General features: G+C 38.4%; 1 protein-coding gene across 1 annotated transcript in view; it reads left to right on the top strand.

Annotated features, from left to right (window-relative positions):
* MCCC2 (methylcrotonyl-CoA carboxylase subunit 2) overlaps positions 1-24153 on the top strand; it is an 85617-nt gene that overhangs the window by 36389 nt on the left and 25075 nt on the right. The window contains exons 8-12 of the mRNA XM_075932240.1: positions 11081-11145; positions 17421-17520; positions 19256-19351; positions 20977-21049; positions 21282-21358. Of these exons, the coding sequence (XP_075788355.1) occupies positions 11081-11145; positions 17421-17520; positions 19256-19351; positions 20977-21049; positions 21282-21358 (411 nt within the window). The remainder of the gene's footprint in view (positions 1-11080; positions 11146-17420; positions 17521-19255; positions 19352-20976; positions 21050-21281; positions 21359-24153) is intronic.

Consider the following 24153-nt stretch of genomic DNA (forward strand, 5'->3'; position numbering starts at 1 on the left):
AAAGATAGATATTGCCAAATTACCTGTGGGGCCGTATTAAACCGGAACACGGGCCGCAATTGGCCCGTGGGCCGGACTTTGGACATGCCTGTTTTAGTGCATCTGGCATATAAATATCTTGCAACATCAGCTATAAGTTCTCACTTTTAGGTGACATTATAAACAAGAAGCAGGAAGCATTATTTCTGCAAATTGCAATCAAATTTACTTGCCTGAGTGATTGTCTGAACAGAAGTAGGACTGAGTAGACTTTTAGCTCTATAGTTGTATATTGTTTTATTTTTGAAAGCTTTTTGTAAACATAAATCTACATTTTAAGTTTAACATTCATGATAAAGAGCTTGCACTATAAAGTACTTGTATGAGGTGATTTAAAATATGTATTTGTAGTAAAAATAAAGTGAGCACGGTACACTTCATATTCTGTGTTATAATTGAAATCAACATATTTGAAAATATAGAAAATATCCAAAATGTTTAAAATAAATGGCATTCCATTATTATTTAACAGGACAATTAATTATGAAAATGTTTAAGCACTTAGCAGCCCTATATTTGATAGAACTCAGTCATGTTCCCAGGGACATGTTTATCTTTTCCTCAAAGTGAATTGAAATAAACAAACCCTATCAAGACCTTTGTAACATCAGAAGATGAAGGGTGCAATGATCAGTTTCTTTCACATTGGAACAATAGAACACATTCAGTGGAGAGACTGGTACAAGTTGAACTTCTCTAGTTTGGTACCCTTGGGACCTGACCAGTGCCGAACCAGAGAATTTGCTAAATCATGGGAGGTCAGTATTGTCTAGCAACATTACCAACACTTATACTGCTTACTGGGCTCTTAGAAGACATTTAGGGCTACATTAGAGCTAAATTACAGCACAGAACAGTAAGAGCCAGGACTGATGGCTGCAAATAAACTGTATGGGACTGCAGGAAACTTTGCCACACCCGTGATAAGTGAACATATACCTAAATAAAATCATGTCGTACCACAGATGCTGCCAGACCAGAGTGTGCTGGACTAGAGAGGTTCAACCTGTATTTTGGTAACAGCCCAACATTTTTTCGGGTACAGAGAAAAACAATGTCTTGCAGCCCATTTTAGACCTCGATCCCTCAAGTTGTTCATAAGGTGATCAATATTTTAGGTAAAAATATTGAAATGCAGCATTATCTTTCCAAACCTTCAGAAAATGAAAATAAGCCCCCGGAAAATCTACTGAAAATAAGATAGATGAGAGTCACCCAGAAATACCTTAGTTTTTGCTACAGTTAGAAATACTTTCAATTTGGACTCCTTACTTCTATGTGGTTTATTCACAAATGCCATATGACCCTTCTTTTCAAATGCTTTGCTTCCAGACAGCAATTATAGCAAATTAATATATAAAGATCATGGTCTAGATCCAGTACTAGAAGCTCTTGGTGAAATCATTCTTAGTATTTAACATGACCTGATATTAGGTCCAGAGAAACCTGTTCATTAGCACGGATACTAGATCCAATGTAGGGGAACATTTTATGACTCCTGTATGTTTAGGGGTGTGTGTAATAAAAGGAAACAGAGTATAATATGTCTCAAGATGTGACCCTCAAATTAATTATTCAGTTTCTAGTAAATAACTTTCTAGAATTGTGGTGTGTGTAAGTGCAGGAAGTCAGAAAAAAATTGTTATTGCTTACAGTGCTAGCTTTGTTCATGTTCTAAGCAGAAGCTTTTGGTATATCACTCAGGAGTCTGTGTAAAGAAGAAAAGTCAGGCTGGCTCACAAAGACACTTAGAACTGAGAGAATGCAATTGAGACCATTTAGCCTTTGTGGATCACAGCCAAGGTTGGAAGCTCTTGGGTACACACGAAGCATGGTGAAATGGAGTCTGACCAAATGTGCCCTATATTGGTATCCTCTATTCACATCCTGTACACTGTTCTAATAATCTTTGTACCAAATATGCCTTGTGAGGTATCATTTTAATTACTCATTCCTCAGTAGCAACATGGTGAAATGTATGTAGCAACACATGTATAGTTATGAACATAAGGTGATATTATCACTAAAATGTGATTACGAGATTAGGTAAGCCTCAAAGAGAGAGAACAAGCTCATGGCTTTAGCCATGTGTCATCAAAGTTGATGGGCTGTCACCTGTCAGTTGACTATTCTTTGACAGAAGGACAGTAACAGATTGATCTATGTTTTAGGAAACACAAGTATGGAACCTTTCACATGACATGAGACTCTGTGACTCCAATCTCACAGTGGGAATCAACATTATCTAGAGGCAAATATCAGGATTTGCATTTCAAGGATGACTGGCCATAAAGTCAAGGGCAAAACTGCCTAAAGTTCTCTCTCCTGATCTATCTTCCTTTTTCACCTAAGATGACAAAGGAAACAGCCAATTTGACTTTGGAAGAGATCCTGACCTGAAATTTGGTCAGCCTTGTTGTGAGCATGGGGTAAGGATTTGATCTTGAACCAAGTCTAGTTTGAGATTTAGCACTAGAAAACATTTTATCTTGTAACCATTTCAGACTTTACTACATTGTATTGTAGTTACTTAAAATCATTTCTTTGTAGTTAATTGAACTTTTTTATTCTTTAATCAGACTCATTCAATGTTGTGTTCAAACTGAATTGTTTGGGTCACTCTCTTTAAAGTAGCAGACTGTTGGACTTTGTTCCCTTATTGGGCAACGGACCTAAAATACTGGTACTCTTCAGATAAGCTGGACAGTGCAGAACAAACATTTTGGGATTGTGTTGGGTCACCCTATAGGTAGTAACCAAGGCTGTCCAGGTCAGTGTTGTTGACAGGCTGCAGCTGTATGCAAACACTCAAGGTGTGACCCTCATAGTGCATGGCTGTTTGTGAGGAGCCCAAGTTGGGAACCACAGCAGTGAAGCATGGTGAGGAACTCCAGGTTGCAGGGCGGGTGCTAACACCAACTCCTTAGTGGTCTGGATTATACTCTGAATGTGATACAGGGACTTTTCCTGAACCAAAATCCAGTGCTATCTAACTTGTCAGTTGGGAGGCTAAGAGGAAGGAACTACAGACACACATCTTAAGAAGATAACACCATCTTAGACATCATAGAATCCTAGAATAGTAGGACTGGAAGGGACCTCGAGAGGTCACTGAGTCCAGTCTCCTGCCCACATGGCAGGACCAAATACTGTCTAGACCATCCCTGATAGACATTTATCTAACCTACTCTTAAATATCTCCAGAGATGGGGATTCCACAACCTCCCTGGGCAATTTATTCCAGTGTTTAACTACCCTACAGTAGTTACGAATCATTGTGAATTTCTTCTGAGATGTTACATATCAGTTGAGGTTTAGCTGGGTCTTACAAGGAAGGAACACACATCAAGGCAAAGTCAACTGAAGCAAAGGACATTCTAGTGTTTTTTACAAGATAGTCTAAGGCCAACACTTTCTGGAAAGACAAGTCAGCAATTGCAGGCATATTCCACCAGTCGGTCCTCTGACAATATGCAGATTCTTGTCATGATCTCAATCTGTGTACCCATAAAAACACTTTTCAGCTTCATAGCTGGTAGGTATTTTCCTGTTTTCACTGAAAGTATCTTCCCTGCTCTCTGCCTCCTGGTTCAGTGATGTACCAGAGCTTGGTGTGTTGTCAATGAAACTTCCATTACATATTCTATAAAACATTTTATGAACTTGAGAGGTGTCTATCCTCAAGGTCACTGTGACAGGTTGGATCACAGAAACCCAATTGAGACTTTTACCTGATATGCTGCTCATACCACTGAGCCTGTCTAGCTGCCCGCTGGGGTGCCCCACCACCTGCTCTGCAGGGCCAGATGCTCTGCTCTCCCCTAACAAAGGCACAGCAATGGGATAACAGCCCCCTACCAGAGTACTACAGACACTTATGATAGCTTTTGGAGGGCAGAGCTACAGGGACTTGTCATCACTAAGGAGCACAACCCTAAACAGCACCAACACCCCAGATAAATCCATTGGACTCACTATAAAAGTTTTACATAGAGAAACTCAACATACATAAGAACGGCCGTACTGGGTCAGACCAAAGGTCCATCTAGCCCAGAATCCTGTCTGCCGACAGTGGCCAGCACCAGGTGCCCCAGAGAGGGTGGACTGAAGACAATGATCAAGCGATTTGTCTCCTGCCATCCCTCTCCAGCCTCTGACAAACAGAGGCCAAGGACACCATTTTATCCCCTGGCTAATAGCCTTTTATGGACCTAACCTCCATGAAATTATCTAGCTTCTCTTTAAACTCTATTAATTATCTAGCTTCTCTTTAAACTCTCTCATAGATTTTACGCTCTTTATCAGTGGAAGAGAGAGATGCACAGCTGTTGATTTCCCTCCCCCCGGTAGCAATTATTAAAATTGGTATTGAAAATAAATAAATGGTTTTTATTAAGTATAAAGTAGTAGGATTTAATTGATTGCAAGTGAAAACGAAGCAAATTACTAAGCAAAAATAAAACAAAACACATCAGCTAAGCCTATTACATTAAGAGAAGCTGTTACAAATCATATTTCTCAACCTAGTTCTTCTTTCATGTGTAGAAATAAGCTTCTTCACAAGCTAGAGCTGCTCTTTTTCTCTGACCTTTGCCCAGCAGTGCTTCTCCACCCCTCTTGTTACAGTTATCTTTTTTTTCCAGGTGTTCTTGTGCATCCTCTTATGGTGGGGATACAGTTTAAAAAGCCAGCTAAAAACACCCATTCTTAGCTTGCCATCCCTTAAATAGAATTTTCCCAGAGTGTTAAAATTTTATTTAATTCTCTACCTTCTCTGGAAAAATACCAAATTCAAGATGTTTTCCACCACCAGGTGGCATGGTCACATGTCTTTGTAGGACCAAACATAATTTAGGCTTGCAGGAAAAACAAGAGTATTTATAGATCGTTCTCTTGAGCACTGGACCATTAAGTTCCATAAGTACCATTAATAGCTTTCACTAGAAGACCTAGATTAATAAACCGGGTTTCTACTTAATATTTCTAACTTCATGTGCAAGAATGATACATTCACATAAATAGAATATACACATTCAGGAGATCACAGGCTCTTGAATGGTAGGTTACTTGCCCTATTTTGCATAAAGCAGATTTGAGTTATGCATATCCATATTCAAAAACATATTTCCATAAAATATAGGGGCATATCATCACAATCTTCCTCATGTAATAGGAAGTGGCAGTATTGTCCTTCTCGATGAATCCAAACATTCAGGAAGAGCCTAAAGTATTCTTCATTTAGACACGAAAAAAGCCTTAAGGAGAATGAAGATACATACAGTAGCCAAAACCTCCGGTCTAACTATTCACATTACTATGCACTTGTGAAAAGATAGTGATTTTGTGGGAGAGAGGTCTCACATCTTATGAAGAGAGCTGTCAGGCTGGTAAAGAGCCTTCTATCTAGATTTGTTCAAATACTGTAAATTCAGCATCCTCATCGATGCACTAAAAGACGAGAATGTTAAGGGTACCACAGTAATCCTTAAGGATACTTCTGTCTTGCATAGGTAAATTGAATCTGTCCTCTTCCTCTAGGAATGATCTATTTGTTTCAGTATCCTCTCATGAAGACTGTTTGGACAAACAGGAGACTGAAGAGAAAATTCTGTCTTATCCCAATGAATTTTCATTTGAGAAGCCTCCGTGTCAGACAGTAGACTCTTCCTTGAATAATTTTATTAGGTTGAGGATTTTCTTCTGGTTATTACTCACTTACTTAGTAGTTTGAAAAGAAACCGTGTATATATCTAGGAAAGCCCTACATTTTATCGTAACACATTGTTGCAAATGGTTGCAGTTGAATGGCACTTTTTAAAAGTGTTTTTTAGCTCTGCAAGGTATTGTTTTAGGGGGCTCTTTCTGAGAAATGGTCCTCAACCAATGCTCAGAGTAAAGATCTTATGAGCCCTCAGTTGATATGTAACAGATAAGTTTTATGAAAAGTACTGTTGTAATATTAAACTAGCTTTCCCATATTTTTTTGTTTTATGTGATATGTTACAAGATCCTAATATCAAGAATTTGAAAAATGGGTCTCCAAGATAGCCTATTAAATCTTTATGTACCCATCTAAAAACGTGGCCTTTTAAAACATATGAGCATCCAGCAGCTCCCATTGAATTTAGCTGAATCTGTTAGCCTTTGGGTCTGGAATACACATATAGACATAATTAGGTACCCAGTAAATGCTTTATGTGTTTCTTTTTTTGGATTGGGGGGGGGGCTTAATTATAGGTGCACAGTGAAATTAGAGGCTTGTCTTGTTTTTTTACATTAGTGGTCCCACATTGTTTGGCAGCCTGTGTTTTGGGTGTTTTTAAAAGATTTTTATTGGCCTTAATTTTATCATAATTATTGTGAAAGTTCATAGAGATTTTGATGAGTGCTTCTGTCTGCTTAGAAATCAAACTAAATATACTAGAGTAGGAGCTGAAATAGCAATAAAAACAGCATAAAAATGAGTGTGTGTGTGTGTGTGTCTGTAGACAGTGAACTTTTAGGCTACATCTACACTGCCAGTTTTGCTGGCAGTGAGTATGCAAATGAGGCACACATTCGCATATCACATGCCTCATTTGCATAATTTATGCACACTGTTTTTGTGCAAAGGGTTTTTGCAGAGGGAAAAAAAAGTAGTGTGGACTTTTTTGAGGGCTCAAAACCCCCCATTTTCCATAAGATCCTTATGCCACTCCCGGATCTTGCGCAAAATGGGGTTTTTGCGCCAAAAAAAAAGTCCACACTACTTTTTTTTCCCACAAAAACGCTTTGCACAAAAATGGTTTGCATAAATTATGCAAACGAGGCACAACAATATGCCAACCAGTGCCTCATTTGCATACTCACTGCTGGCAAACCGGGCTTGATTTGCATAATTTATGGAAGCCAGCATAACTGGCAGCGTAGACATAGCCTAAGTATAAAATGGATTGCAACCATCGTTGTTTTATGGTGTATAAAGAACTTGAGGATTTTGAATTTTTTTCAAAGTTTTTGAATTTTTTTAAAGGCTTGTGTCTTGTTTTATCATGGATATACCAGGAAGTCAAGTCTCATCTTCCCTCTGTTTGCTGGAGGATTTCTTTGATGATTGAGAGATGTGATTGGGGAGCTTTGTTGGCCCATAAAAGTTGGGATGGAACTGTTGAATATTTAACAAGAAAGCTTTTCCCCTAGCTACTATTTTCTCAGTTCTTTATAAACATAACATAACTTCCCATTCCACACAATCAGGGATCATTTGCATATTTTTACTGATGTTATAAATCTCCTGCTTCTCCAATCATCCATACCATCTTTTAAGAAAAGCGTGGTAGAAATGAACTAATATCCCTTCTCCAAATTTGTCAGTCTACAGTCAACATAAAGACGTGCAAAATCACAAACTTATTTTGTTGTTTTGTAGATGACATTTAAAAGTTGGTGAAATACATGTTTGTAATCACGACAGTAAACTGTCAGTCTTCAGAAGCAATAGTGAAAATGCACACAGGCTCCTGGTACACATCCCAAAAATGAAATTCCTGCAAGCTGCATGGAAACTTTTTAAAGACAGTATAACAGAGGCTCAACTTAAGTATATATCCAAATTTTTTAAACAATAGTAAGAGAACTAAAAATGTGCCACAGTGGCTGAACAACAAAGTTTAAAAAAAAAAAAAAAAAAAAAAAAAGCAGTGAGAAACAAAAAGCCATTGTTTAAAAAAGTGAAAGTTAAATGCTAGTGAGGAAAATAGAAAGATGCATAAATTCTGGCAAATGAAGTGTGAAAATATAATTAGGAAGGCCAAGAAAGAATTTGAAGAACAGCTGGCCAAAAACTCAAAAATTAATAGCAAAAAAAAATATTAAAGTACATCAGAAGCAGAAAGCCTGCTAAATAACCAGTGGGGCCGCGGGATGATCAAGATGCTAAAGGAACACTCAAGGACTATAAGTCTGTAGCTGAGAAACTAAATTAATTCTTTGCATCGATTTTTCTGGCAGGCAGAGGACATGAAGGAGATTCTCAAATGTGAGCCATTCTTTTTGGGTGATAAATCAGAAGAACTGTCCCAGATTGAGGTGTCTTTAGAGTAGGCTTTAGAACAAAACGATAGACTAAACAGTAGTAAGTCATCAGGACTAGATGACATTCACTCAAGAGTTCTGAAGGAACTCAAATGTGAAATTGCAGCATTACTAACTGTGGCTTTTTAACCTGTCCTTTAAATCAGCTTCTGTACCAAATGACTGCAAAATAGCTAATATGACACATGACACCAATTTTTAAAAAGGACTCCAGAGTAGGGATATAAGCAACGACTTGACTAGTCAACTACTCGATACGCATAAGCTTATTGGATAGTTGAGTAGTCACTCAGCTAGTCACTTCCCTCCCCCCTTGCTGCCTCTATTAGAAAGAGGCAGCAAAGTGCGGGGAGCAGGAGCTGATGTTGGGGGAGTCAGCTGGTTCCTCTCAGCACCATCTCTGTGGGCGGCAGAGGTGGCAGAGGTGCATCCCTCTTGCTGCGCCTTTCTCTTTGAAATGTACAAGAGCTGCTCGCGGTCGGCTCTTGTATATTTCAAAGGGAGAAGTGCAGCAGGATAGTGAGTGCCCACCCCCATTGACTAATTGGGTATTTGATGGAAATTCCATCAACTACTCGATTAGTTGATAAATTGAAATTTTACATCCATACTCCAGCAGTAATCCTGGCAATTATAAGCCATAAGTATAACTTTAGTACCAGACAAATTAGTTGAAACTATAGTAAAGAACAGAATTGTCAGACACATAGATGAACAAAATTTTCTGGGAAGCATCAACATGGTTTTTGTAAAGAGAAATCATGCTTCACCAATCTACTGGAATTCTCTGAGTGGTCAGCAAGCATGAAAACAAAGGGAACATAGTGGCTATAGTATATCTAGATTTCCAGAAAGCCTTTGACAAGGTCCCTTACCAAAGGCTCTTACGTAAAGTAAGTTGTCATGGGATAAGAGGGAGGGTCCTCTCATGGATTCATTACTGATTAAAGATAGGAAACAAAGGGTAGGAATAAATAGTTTTCAGAATGGAGAGGTAACTATTGCTGTCCTGTGCGTCTGTACTGGGCCCAGTCCTGTTCAACATATTCAAATTGTCTGGAAAAAGGGGTCGTTAGTGAGGTAGCAAAATTTGCAGGAAAATTAGCAAAAATTGCTGAAGATAGTTCCATCCACAACAGACTGCAAAGAGCTTCAAAAGGATCTCACAAAATGTGGTGGTCAGCAAAATGACAGAAGAAATGTAATGGTGATAAATGCAAAATAATGTATGCTGGAAAACATAATTCCAGCAGCACACATAAAATGATGGAGTCAAAATTAGCTGTTACCACGTAAGAGAGAAATCTTGGAATCATTGTGGATAGTTCTCTGAAAACATCCATTCAATGTGCTGCAGCAGTAAAAAAGCAAACAATGTGGGGAATCATTAGAAAAAGGATATATAACAAGACAGGAAATATCAAATTGTGTCTATATAAATCCATGGTATGCCCACATTTTGAATACTGTATGCACATGTGGTAACTTCATATCAAAAAGATACATTCGAATTGAAAAAGATTCAGAAAAGAGCAATACAAAGTAGGGGATTTGGATTGGCTGCCATATTAAGAGAGATTAATGAGACTGGGGCTTTACAACTTGGAAAGAGACTGCGAGGTGGAGACATGATAGAGATCCAAAAAATCAAGACTGGTATGGAGGAAGTATATAAGGAAATGTTATTTACTCATTCCCATGACACAAGAACAAGGAATCACCAAATGAAATTAAAAGGTAACAATTTTAAAACAAAGAAAAAAGTATTTCTTCACACAATGCACAGTTTGTCTGTGAAACTCACTGGCTGAGGATGTTGTGGATGCCAGGACTTGAATAGGGTTCAAAAAGAGCTAAATAAATTCATGGAGGATAAGTCTATCAATGACTATTTGCCAGGATGAGCAGAGTTGGGTGTCCTAGCCTCTGTTTGTCAGGGGTGAGAATGGGTGACAGATGATGTATCATGTGATGATTACCTAGTCTTCATTCCCTCTGGGGCACCAGGCATTGGCTACTGTTAGAAGACAGAATACAGAGCTAGATGGACCTTTGTTCTGACCAAGTATGGCTGTTTTTGTAACATTAATTTATTAGCTTTGTGAAAGAGAGCAGAATATTCTATCTAGATTCAAAATAGTTTATACTAATAATCCTATTGCTGAGGCATGTGGGAGGTATATAACTTTTCCATATTCACTTTTTCCATACCAGGTCTATGAAATCATGACTGGTATGGAAAGAGTGAATAAGGAAAAGTTATTTACTTATTCCCACAATATATGAACTGGGGATCACCAAATGAAATTAATAGGCAGCAGGTTTAAAACAAACAAAAGAAATTTTTCTTCACTCAGCACACAGTCAACCTGTGGAACTCCTTGCCAGAGGATGCGGTAAGACTAGAACTTTAATGGGGTCAAAAAAGAGCTAGGTCGATTCATGGAGATTAGGTCCATCAATGGCTAGTAGCCAGGATGAGTAGGATTGGTATCCCTAGCCTCTACTTCTCTGGAAATGGGAGACGGGAGGGATCACATGAGGATTTCCTGTTGTGATCCCTCCCTTTGGGGCATCTGGTATTGGCCACTGTCGGCAGACAGGATACTGGGCTAGATGGACCTTTGGTCTGACTCTGTATGGCCGTTCTTATGTTCCTATGCAAGGTCTTAGTCTAAAAAATAATGGTCAGATAACACATATACATTAGTATAGGAAACAGCTTTTTGGATAGAGAACTTAAGTATAAATGCTGAATAGTGAAGGTATGAATTCCATGAAATCTGAATAATTTTAAAAAGATCATCTTAAATACTACTACAAGGGGGAAGTATTACAGAAACATGACTGAGTCTAATGAGTGAAGAAACATTTTGAGAGAAATTTGTTTTATTTTAGACTTCCCTAACCATTTATATGAGGTAAATGTGCAAACTCTTATCCTGATTCTGTTATTTCTATACTGTAGGTTAAAGCAGCAACTGGTGAGACAGTATCAGCAGAGGATCTTGGAGGGGCTGATCTTCACTGCCGGTAAATACAAGAAACCTACTACAATTTAAAACAATGAATAGTCCTGTGACACTGTAGTGACTATCCAAAATATATAAAATCATGAATTTTCATGGGCAAAACCCATTTCATCAGATGAATTGGAGTGGAAATAACGGAAACCAATATATATATATATATATATAAAAAACAGCATAAGAAGTACCTGTCTATTGTAGGGCCATGTTAATGAGACTAATTAAGTGGGCTGGATGTGTCCCATACATAGCTTTTGATGTGGAAATGCAGATGTTAACAGCAAGAGAAATTGGCTTTATAATGCACCAACCAGTTAATGCCTTTGTTCAAGTCAAGGGTAACGATATCACATCTGTAGATGAATTCCAGTTCTGCAGATTCTCTCTAATTGGGTATCAAAATTCCTTTGTAGAAGAATGGCTACTTTAAAATCCATGATTGAGTGACCCAGCAGGTTAAAATGTTTCCCTGCCTATAGGTTCATCACTTGTGATGCCTGATTTGGGTCCATTTATCCTTTGTCATGGAAATTGTCAATTTTAGCCAGTATACATGGCAGAGACACATTCCTGGCATCTAATGGCATATATCACATTTGAGGATGTGCAGTTATATGAGCGCCTGATGTTGTGGCTTATGTGGTTAGGTCCTGTGATGGTGTTTGTTTAGAAATGTGGACAGAGTTGGCAACAGGATTTGTTGTGGGAGTAGGTTTCTGTATTGTGTGTGAGAGTGATGGGGCAGAAAGACAGTTGCCAATATAGGACAGACTCTTCTGCCATGCTAAGTGTCTGGTTGGACAGATTAACAATGTTGTTAGATGCATTGAGGGTACTAGAGTTGTAGTACCTTATGGCATGTAGGATTTTAGATAGTATATTGTTCTTTTTCTTTTGTAAGGAAGTGATGTGAGCATTGTAAGTGGCTTGTCTAGTTTTTGTAAAGTCTAGCCACATTTTCTAGTCGTTTACCCTTTTGCTTTTAATAGAGCTAAAAATGAGCTGGTCAAAAGATTTTCTGTAGCAGATTAATCTATCTACATAAGTAAAAGTTCTGTTATCTGGCATGTTGAGAAAATAAGGGTCGGGGATTGCAGGTTAATCAAATAATATATTTAACTGAGAGTTATACTTCACCAATGGAATACCAGTTTTCAAAGAACTAGAATACAATACAATTTAAAAAAATAAAAAATAAATACTGGTACCCACCAATCCAGTAGTAGTACCGCACTGCAAAGTGTTTGGTTTCTTGGTGTACACAGGTAAAGTTTTCTATATAGTAGGTTGTCTTATGCAATGACATGTTACTTTGGACCAGTGCATGACGTAGACCCAGATCACTAAAAATGCACTTAACACTAAAACTATACTGAACATCATTTAATCTTTCTTTCTTAATTCAGAAGTCACTTCAGAATTTTGACATGCCTTAGGGTCATAATTATCAACATCAATTATCTCTGTAGAATAGATGAAGAAGGTGTAAGGAGATGGGCCTGAATCTCTAATGACTGTATGACACACCCTCGAAGCTGCTCTTTTGAATAAATCCATGATTTCAGCTTTCTTGTTTTCTGCCTCTTCTGCATAAAAGTGGAGTGAAGAATATGCAGTTGCATAATGTGCTGGGGCATATAATGCCCATAGCCCCCGTTCACTGACAGTAGTAGAAATAGTATTGAAAGTGGTGTCCCTTTGCAAGAACTAAGAAAACTCTAGATACCATGTTTGGCCTCAGATTCCCAGTCTATGTAGTTTTCTGTTTTACTCGTAATACTTTACCATTGTCTAGTCAAGATTTTGTTGTTGTTTAAGACTTGTTATTTTTTATTTTGGCGTTTTTGAGATATTGAATTGCTAGTATTATAAGAACTTATAGGACAGACTCATTCTATTATTGTAAGTATGACAATATAGGTATCATGTGGGAATCAAGTTTTGTTTTTCATTATATAAAAATTTTAAAAAAAACTTGATAAAAATAAACATCAAATGTAATAACATGCATATTGCATATTATAGGTACATTTCTATCATGCATGCTGTGTGTCATGTTAGATTATTGAATCATGAAAAAGGTCATACATCTTTGTATCTTCTAGGATTGTTCCTTTTATGGTTAACTGTAGTTTATGTATACTAAATCAAAATGACCAGTAATAAAAGGAACATTTTCAGAGACTCTGCTGTCAAAATTGAAATAACTATATACTTTCATCTTCTCAGAGTGGGAAAAGAAATGCAAAATTTAAGCATTCCTATATTACAGTGTTTCTCAAAGTGGTCTGCAGACCCACACTCAGAGATCTGCTACTGGGCCACTCGTGTTTGTTTACTGACTGGCTCTGCAGCCAATGGGAGCCGGGTAGGTAAGTAAACAAACTGGAGTGGCTTAGCACCAGTTTTCTCTGGGTGGGTCCATGGACCACTTTCAGAAACACTGCTCTATTATACAGTGAATAAATAGCTCCTTTTGAACTTCCATTTACTGGTGATTGAAGTACTATTGTTAAAACTGTTAATGATATTTTAAAATTCCTTTCATATTTCCCCCCATGATTTACATTATTTTCATTCACTCTTTCAACTTATACTTTAAAAGTTTAGTACTGAAAATTGTTTTCTTATATATTTCATTCTTCAACACATATTTGCTTTTATTGTTCACTTACTCATAAGTTAGACTGCTCAAAATAGATTTTATTTTAAATACTGAAACACTTTTTATTTTAAACCCATGTGAGAAACTACTGGATAGTGTAAAAATTTACAAGAAAAGAGTGATGCAAATAGGACATTTACGGACTTTGTGGTCTCTTTACAGAAGTTAAAAAAATGGAAACTCTGTGCATGAAATATAGCAATGTGAGCTTATTTAAGGCATCTGATTTTTAAAATCTTGGCCAAGTGTTGGCCAAATCTTGAGAAACTGGTTGAGAATCGGAAAATGGAAGGCAGCTTTGGTGAAAGTGATCATGAAATAGAGTTAATGATTCTAAGGAATGGTAAAAGGGAGAACAGCAAAATAGAGACAATGATTTCAGGAAGGCAGATTTTGGTAAGCTCAGAGAGCTGGTAGGTAAGGTCCCATGGGAAGCAAGACTAAGGGGAAAAACAACTGAAGAGAGTTGCCAATTTTTCAAAGGCACATTATTAAGGGCCCAAAAGCAAGCTATTCCGCTGCGTAGGACAGATAGGAAGTATGGCAAAAGACTGCCTTGGCTTAACCGGGAGATCTTGCATGATCTAAAAATCAAAAAGGAGTCATATAAAAAGTGGAAACTAGGTCAAATTACAAAGGATGAATATAAGCAAACAATGCAGGTATCCAGGGGCAAGATTAGAAAGGCAAAGGCACAAAACAAGTTCAAACTAGCTACAGACATAAAGGTAAACAAGAAAAGTTTCTATACATATATTGGAAGCAAGAGGAAGACCAAGGACAGGGCAGGCCCATTGCTCAGTGAAATGGCAGAGATGCTTAATGACTTCTTTGTTTCGGTCTTCACCAAGAAGTCTGATGATGAAGGAATGCCTAACATCGTGAATACTAGTGGGAATGGGGTAGGTTTAAAAGATAAAATAAAAGAACAAGTTAAAAATCACTTAGGAAAGCGAGATGTCTGCAAGCCTGATGAAATGCATCCTAGAATACTCGAAGAGCTGATAGAGCAGGTATCTGAGACTTTAGCTATCATTTTTGAAAAATCATGGAAGACAAGAGAGATTTCAGAAGACTGGAAAAGAGCAAATATAGTGCCCATCTATAAAAAGAGAAATAAGAACAACCCAGGAAACTACAGACCAGTCAGTTTAACTTCTGGTTAATGATAATGGAGCAAGTAATTAAGGAATTCATCTGCAAACACCTGGAAGATAAGTAACAGCCAACATGGATTTGTAAAGAACAAATCATGTCAAACCAATCTGATAGCTTTCTTTGATAGGATAAAGAGTCTTGTGGGTAAGGGAGAAGCAGTGGATGTGGTATAGCTAGACTTTAGTAAGATATTTGATACAGTCTCGCATGACATTCTTATCAATAAACTACGCAAATACCATTTAGATGGGGCTACTATAAGGTGGGTACATAACTGGCTGGATAACTATTCGCAGAGAGTAGGTATTAATGGTTCACAATCCTGCTGGAAGGGCTTTAGAAGTGGGCTTCCGCAGGGGTTTGTTTTGCAACTGGTTCTGTTCAATATCTTCATCAATGATTTAGATATTGGCATGGAAAGTACTCTTATTAAGTTTGCAGATGATACCAAGCTGGGACGGGTTGCAAGTGCTTTGGAGGATAGGGTCAGAATTCAAAATGATCTGGACAAATGGTCTGAGGTAAATAGGATGAAGTTTAATAAGGACAAATGCAAAGTACTCTACTTAGGAAGGAACAATCCATTTCACACATACAGAATGGGGAGTGACTGTCTAGTAAGGAGTACTGCAGAAAGAGATCTAGGGGTCATAGTGGACCACAAGCTAAATATGAGCCAACAGTGTGACACTGCTGCAAAAAAACCAAACACGAATCTGGGATGCATTAATGGGAGTGTTGTGAGCAAGGCACGAGAAGTCATTCTTCTGCTCTACTCTGTACTGATTAGGCCTCAACTGGAGTATTGTGTTCACTTCTGGGCACCACGTTTCATGAAAAATGTGAAGATATTGGAGAAGGTCCAGAGAAGAGCAACAAGAATGATTAAAGATCTAGAGAACATGACCTATGAAGGAAGACTGAAAGAATTGGGCTTGTTTAGTTTGGAAAGGAGAAGGCCGAGAGGGGACATAATAGTGGTTTTCAGGTATCTAAAAAGGTATCACAAGGAGAAGGGAGAAAAATTGTTCTCTTTGGCCCCTGAGGATAGGACAAGAAGCAATGGGCTTAAACTGCAGAAAGGGAGTTGGACATTAGAAAAAATTTCCTAACTGTCAGCGTGGTTGAACACTGGACTAAGTTGCCTAGGGAGGTTGTGGAATCTCCATCACTGGAATAAGTTGCCTAGGGAAATTGTGGAATCTCCATCTCTGGAGATATTTAAGAGCAGGTTAGATAGACATCTATCAGGGATGGTCTAGATCAGTGGTCTCCAACCTTTTTAACGGCTTCTGGGTGGTGAAGCAGTGGGGTTAAGTCAGGCTTACTCCTGCCCATGCCCTGCACCACTCCTGAAAGCAGCTGGCATGTACAGCAATGGCTCCATGGTGATATGTGCTGCCCCTTGTTTACATGGCACTGAGCCCACAGTTTCTACTGGCCAGCAGTCTCTTCTCAGTGTTCCTAGATGTAGCTGTGCTGCCCCAGCCGGGATACATTCTGGCAATGTTGGTGGAACCTGCTACCTGAGTTTGCATCTTCTTTGCTAGCCTATCACAGTAAAATCCCCATTCTGATGCTGGGCTTCCCTGCTGCAAAATCTAGATACTGATTAATAGGAGCTGCAGAAGTGGTGTCTGCAGGCAAGGACAGCATGTGGAGACCCCCTTCTCTGCCTCTCTCAGGATCTGCAGGGACGTGCCATCCACGTCCAGGAGCAGCAATTACCACAGTGATAATTACTCCAGCCACGACAGGTTAGGCATTTTAGAACTCACTACCCAAAGAATTAAATTTAAGCATAAGAGAGAAATGAAAATTATGAAATGCATAGACCAGTCAAAAACCAAAAATCGACACTTTGCAAGTAATAAAAGAAGTAACAACAATTCACCACATATATGTTGGGTCAGGAGATGAGTGAAGGGCAGTGTGTGTTTGTGAGAATGACAGGGACACACACAGTGTGTGAGAGTGACAGAGATTTGCATTGCCAAGCCCCCTCCATCCCCCTTTTCCCTGTGTGGTGATAGGATACAGAAATAGGGGGGGAGGGACACCCTGACATCAGCATCTCCCATCTTCTTCCTCCCGTACCCTGCTCAGCAAGCAGGAGGCTCCCAGGGGGGCAGCTGTAAAGCCAGAGGGCAGAAGCACCATTACAATGAGTGGAGAGGCAACTGAAGTGCCAGCGCTTGATAGCTTCCTGGCCAAACCAGTCAGGATCACCTGTCAGAGGCTCCAAGATCTACCAGTAGACACCCGATCTACTGGTTGGTGATCACTGGTCTAGATGGTACTGGATCCTGCTGTGAGGGCAGAGGACTGGACTCGATGATCTCTCGAGGCCCCTTCTAGTTCTAGTGTTCTGTGCTTCTATGAAAAGCTCTCATTTTATCAGTTTTTGTGTGTATGTGTGGTGTGTATATCTATATACTTTTTTTACATCTATGCAGAAAGTCTGGTGTAACTGATCACTATGCTTTGGATGACAATCATGCACTTCATCTAACTAGGAAAGTTGTGCGGAGTTTAAATTACCAAAAGAAATTAGATGTAAGTATATGATTTTTCTTAATATAATGTATTTTCTAAGTTAAAATGTATAAGGTTTTTTGTTTTTGCTCTGTTGTAGCCATGTTGGTCCCACATTATTAGAGAGACATGGTGGGTGAGTTAATATCTTTTATTAGACCAACTTCTGTTGCTGAGAGAAGTTTTGAGGAACACGGAGCTGCAGAAGAGCTGTGTTAACTCTAAATAAAAGATCTCACCCGTCTTGTTTATTTGGTTTTTCCTTATTATTTATGTAGTGCATTGATGTGTCTGACATTAAATACATTTTGGACATTGAAAAATACATGATTTTATCAAAAGGTGTAATCTTGTAAGTATATGTGCTCCTGCATGTAGTCCCAGTGAAACTGATGGGACTATATGCAGGAGTAAATCGGTATTTGGAGGTCCATGTTTCAGATCTATAGTCTAAGATAGGCCCAATTCTTCAACATACTTAATTTTAAGCATATGAGGAGTCAGTCCCGTTGATTTCAGTGGGACTGTTTATGCTTACTGTCAGGCACATGCTGAAGTATCTCCTTGAATCTGGGTTATTTAACTCTAATTTACCCCATAAATGTCCTCCAACAGCCCAGTAAGCAGTGGAAGTGTTGGTAATACTGCTAGACAATATTGACTTCCTGTGGTCCGGAAAATTGACTATGGATGTAAGCAACTAGTCGTGTATCCGATAAGCATAAGTATAAGCTTATCGGATAGTCGACTGATCCCTTTACTAGTCACTTCTCAACCCCTTTGCTGCCTCTATCAGAGGCAGCGGGGGGTGAGGGGCGGGGTGGGGAGCAAGAACCAGTGTTGGCGGGAGCCAGCTTAAAAGCCGGTTCTCCCCAATACTGTCTCTGTGGGGGGCAGAGGAGGGAAAGGGGTAGCAGGGACCAGGGGCAAGTCTCAGACACTGTGCCTCTATTTTTAAAATATATTAAGAAGTTACTGGCTCTTAATACATTTAAAAAGCAGAAGCGCAGCAGGGGGGACCTGGCATAATCCGGAACAGCTAATTCCTAGCTCGCTCTGGGTCCCTCCCGCTGAGCTTTACAGGCTCTTAATATATTTAAAAGGCAGAGCTGCAGTGCAGTTAGTTCCCAGGGCTAGGCGCTAACCCCACTGCAGCTCCCCCACTTATTGACTAATCGACTAGTTGATGAAAATTCCATCGACTAGTCAATTAGTTGATTAAACATAATTAATATGCCTAGTTTGGACCCAGTCAGGTCCCGAGGGTGCTGGACTAGAGAGGTTCAACTTGTAGTAAGGAATTGGCTTAAATTGATTTTTGGAGAATCAGATTGAAGAGAGAGTACACTGGCTGAAGGTGGAGAGGATATGTAAACATAAATAATAATTTGGAAAGAATATCTGTTTATGATGTGTCAACTGCTCTGGCATCTAGATTGACAGGGTGCAGATATGCAAACGAGAGAAAGCTGTAAAAGTTTTTGGAAAAGTGGGGGGAATTGTCAATGGGCAGAGGTGAGATGTGCAGATGTAGGATCTAAGTACAGAGAGAAGGTGAGGAGTAATTCTGTTCAGACGCTTCAGTATAAGGAGCTGATACAAATTGAGGCAGGAAGCAAATAGAATAATTTGAGCATGAGTGGTGAAAAGTTAGGTATGTGGATAGTGTGTGTAGTTGGGAAATTCATTAAGCTGTTTTGGTTATTTCTGATGTGAGATAATTTGTCATTTTAATAACTTTATTCAATTGCTACAGGTGACTGTAGAACCTCCAGAGGAGCCTATTTATCCTGCTGATGAATTATATGGAATTGTTGGGGATCAGCTTAAAAGAAACTTTGATGTCAAAGAGGTAGGAATAAAAATGAAGTTGCAAAATACACAGAGTGCCTTACTCGGTTTTCTTGTAGGGAGTAGGCTTCATTTACTTCTCACCATTTGTTTTCAAAATACAGCTATTAGGCTTGATGAATCTTTTAGTATTATAGAATCTTCTAATGTTTTAGATGTTCTTGTTTGGTAAGCCTAGTAAAATGTCAATACATTGTTAAAAATGTAACTTTTTTTATTTCTTAAGAAAAAGCATTAACAAAGGTTAGGTTTACTAATATTTTAAAGGTTGCAAAGACTACAGTTAACTGATATGTTTGCAGATCCTCTACACCACCTGGCTGCTGCTTGGATACAGTATTTTAGCTTTCTTTTTCTGATAATTTTGTGGCACTAAATATAAGAAATTCTTTCCTGATTTAAGGATTATGGAAGCTTCAAACATAACAGAAATAGTTCAGTTCTGTCAGCCACACAAAGGGCTCTCACGTTGCATTTACACAAGTACCCTCTTTCTTTTGTTGTACATACACACACGCACATGCGCACCTCTGTAAACTCTACTCCAATTCATCTGATTAAGTGGGTATTACCCACAAAAACTTATGCCCTAATAAATCTGTTAGTCTCTAAGGTGCCATCAGGCTGTTTTTTCATTACAGGAACACTGAAGTAATTTAATACAGGCAGTCCCCGGGTTACGTACACGATAGGGACTGTAGGTTTGTTCTTAAGTTGAATTTGTATGTAAGTCGGAACTGGTACATATTGTAGGGGAAACTCTAGCCAAACATTTCTCCAGAGCTCAGTTTTATTCTCCCACACCTCACTTCCCTCAGTCCTTTATTCTCAAGCTGAGGTGTCTGCTGAGAAAAGCCGCTCCGCGTCTCCCTGGTCTGCTGGGGTGGGGGAAGGAGCGCTAGCTTCACGTCTCCCTGGTCTGCTGGGGGGAAGCAGCGAGTGCGGGGTTGCCTCACCCCGTTTGTAAGTAGGGATCCGATGTAAGTCAGATCCATGTAACCCGGGAACTGCCTGTACTCCAGTTTCCTATTATTTAAAGTTAAAATTTCTTTTGCTCTGTATCTTGCTGATGACACTCAAAAGCATATCACAAAGCTGAATTTTAGTAATTTAAAAACCTATCATCCATTGTTGTAAGACATGAAACACAAGCAAAGCTTTATATGCATGTACCTATACAAATAATGGCAAATGCATGTGTAGCTTTTCAGTCTTTGAAATGTATAGTGAGTGTGTCCATATGTAGTTAATATGCTTGGAAAAAACACATTTTCTATTGGACATGGGAGAAAAGAGACGAACTTGCTTAAAAAGATTCAGTTTTGAAGATAGATAAAATTTGGGATTTAATAATCTCAATATTTAAATATCCTTTAAAATATACCCTCGTTTCATGAAAATAGAGATAAAGTGTAACTTAAAGGGAAATGAGTTATTTTCCCACCAGACTAACTTTTGCTTGCCATCAAAATAAATACATAAATGAGAATGCGCCTCACCTGCTAAATGAAATGAGTTTAAAAAAAATTGGATAACAAGTTAAATGTCAGAATGCACTCTGTCTTTTTAAACAAATTTTAGTGCAAACTATAATGAGGGAAACCTAATTTTTTTTTCTCCTTTAAGGTCATTGCTAGAATTGTAGATGGAAGTAAATTTGATGAATTCAAAGCCTTATATGGAGATACGTTAATCACAGGTATTTAAAATGTTTTTTTTTTTAATTATTCTGTAAATATTTCTCCCAGTTTTACATTTTGTTTGGGTCACCCATTGTGCTGAGCTTTAAAGTTATTTAATAATAAAGGTTTTACTTTCCTAAAGAAAATCATTATATCAAGAAAACACTATTAGCTGTGCATTTTTATAGTGAAATAGATATAGATGAAAATTCTTAACTTTTTGTTATTTTTCTTTATTTCCCTGTTCAGGATTTGCTAGAATATTTGGTTACCCGGTAGGAATTATTGGAAACAACGGAGTCTTATTCTCTGAGTCAGCAAAGAAGGCAAGTTTAATTGCTGTTGAGCATCTTTTTAAATTTGAATTGAATAATGTTGCTGAGAACACAACTATTGAACCAGAATTTCCATGAGGAAAAAATGGTCTTTTATAGTGATAACTGAAGGACTTGTCTATCTGGATAGCTGATGTGAACATGAATGACCAAAATTCTGTGATAGAATTTGAAAGTAATTGACTTTATTTTATAAAAGACGGTGTTTCCGTAACTGTTTCAGGACATTTCAAGAGGAAAGTATAGTTAGAAGAAGAAAAATCAAGGCTATATGGATATGACACAGCTAGGGTTGCCAGGTGTCCAGTATTGACCTGGACAGTACGGTATTTTTACCTCCTGTCCGGTTATAAACATTTCAGAAAATACTGGACACCTGAGATGTCCGGTATTTTCTCATTTTTTTTCCTGGCCAGGAGGCAAAAATACCAAACACCTGGCAACCCTAGCACCTGGGCCCAGCTCCTGGCCTCGCACCCCCTCCCTCCCCTGGGGCCCTGACACCCCAGTGCCCGCCCCGTCCCTGGCCTCCATGCTTACCTGGTTCTGCAGGGAAGCTAAGTTCTGGCTTGAACAAGAACACAAAATGGCCACCGGCAAAAAGCCTACAGACCAAGGGGAAGCCATGCCTTCACTGAGTCTTAGTGCTCAACTGCTCCCCTGTTCCTATCCCTATTCTAACTCTGCACTCACTCTGAAAGGGGCCATGCTGTTTTATTATTTAATTTTTTTTTCTCATCAATTTTGGTCCTTCCCTCCCCATTTTTTTTCCTTAACAAAATTTTTTCCCTGGTGTTGTTTTTTTTGGCGGGTGGGTGGCGGCGGCGGCGGCATGTTTGGTATTTTTGGTTCAACCGTCTGGCAACCCTAGACACAGCTGAAGTAATACATTCTAAAACCTTCAGCTGTTACAGGAAAGTCAATACAAATGCTTTAAAACATTTTTTTAGATTAAATCTTTAAAATGAAGTGGTACAGTAAATCATAATTTTTCTAGTGACTGGTTAAAACGCATTCCCAGTCCAGATTTCTATTGTACCTTATTTCTCCTTACTGGGATATCCAATTTATTGGTTTACAATAGGTTTGCTTTTCATACTTCTTTTTGGTAACTCCTGAAATAATCTAACTAATAAAATAAATATATAATATAAATCCTTATATCTTCTTTACAACTTCAGTGCAATGTATTTTTGCTCCTTTAAAAAAAAACAAAAATATTACTCCAGCACAATGTTCTGGATATTAAATTGCTTTTACACAAGGCTCAGGGAACAGAGAAGCTCTTTAGATGAGAAGATTAGTTATTGGCCAAGTTCTATCTAACTTAAATATGGGATTCTGGATTCATTAAAGAAACCAGTAGCAAGGCCAAACTAAATTTCTATTTTGGGGGGAAGGTGAGCAATAGTAATCATGCAACATGCTTAGGGATGTTAAAATTAGATGAATCAACTAATCAAATATTAAATGGAATTTCCATTGACTATTCGATTAGTTGATGCCTAATAGAGGCAGCAAAGTATGGGGAGGAGCAACTAGTTGACTAGTATCTGATAAGCTTTTGCTTATCAGATAGTCAACTAGTCGATTAGTTGCTTACATCCCTAAACTTTGTCTGTTTTGGTGAAACCCTCATAGAACTGGTGAGAAAGTTAGTTCAGAAAAACTTGGGGAATAAGAGTCTTTGGGAGAGAGTTGCAAAAAAGTAAAAGATTTTGCTTGGCTCATAGGTGGAATGAAGCAAGGCACAAAGTTGAGCTGCAGTTAATGAAGAATATTTTGAACATCAAGGATTGCAATAAATAAGACCATTTTCTGGTGACATTTGTATTCTACAGCTTGTAAAGATCTCATTACCCTTTTATACCTTTAGTATTCTCTGGTGATTAGTATTGCAAAAGCTTTCCTATCAGCAAGAGAGCAAGGGAGTACTTTTTCTCCTTTTCCCTATACATCAGGCACTATGAACAGTTTATCAGTCTTTTGGCACTAAATAGGATACTTGTTCAAAACAATAGAAGACAGTGTTCAGAATTATCTATAAATCTTGATGGTAACTGATAGCCACTTCAGTCATCAGACCTGTCCAACTCATATTCTCCTGTTAAATGGCAGAATACTTATTTAACACAGAATTATGATTACCCATTACTGATGACTTTCCAGAACATCAAGTTCAGCATAACTCAGACTTTTGAAAACTAGGGAAATAAATAGTTAAGGGAAATGCCCATGCAGCCTCTACTCTGTACCCATGCAACTATTTTGGAATTAGCCCAACTGCTGATGAAAAGCTGGAGTACAGATTTCTAATACCACAGCCCATTATTTCTTAATAACAAACTTGGTAGTGTGGACACTCCACTTATAAATTCAACCTTTGGGGGCTATTTCAAAATAAAGTCCTAGTGTAGACGAGGGCTGTGTGTGATGCCAGAGCATGTCAGCTTTAAGAAAAGCTGTTTTTTTTCACACCATAGGGGAGAAATGGCTCCAAATTTGTTCAAATGGCTCCAAATTTGGATTACTGTCTGCTTCCCCATAAGGCACACTGTATTTCAAGATGATCTGATTAACTATAGGTATTAGAGCATTTCTGACAGTCCAGCTGCAAATAGAAAGCTGGTTTTAGACATAACTATTAGTAGAGCTGTTGCGCTGCTCTTTTTTTTTTATATAAATGAGACCCTTATCTTATTTTTATCTTAGGGTATAGAACATGTTTTATCTTTTGAAAGGCCATAACCTGAGAGTGTGCGCTTTCTTCATGTTGTCATTTTTAA

Source organism: Pelodiscus sinensis, chromosome 6, assembly GCF_049634645.1.
Source record: "Pelodiscus sinensis isolate JC-2024 chromosome 6, ASM4963464v1, whole genome shotgun sequence".
NCBI classification, from domain to species: domain Eukaryota; kingdom Metazoa; phylum Chordata; order Testudines; family Trionychidae; genus Pelodiscus; species Pelodiscus sinensis.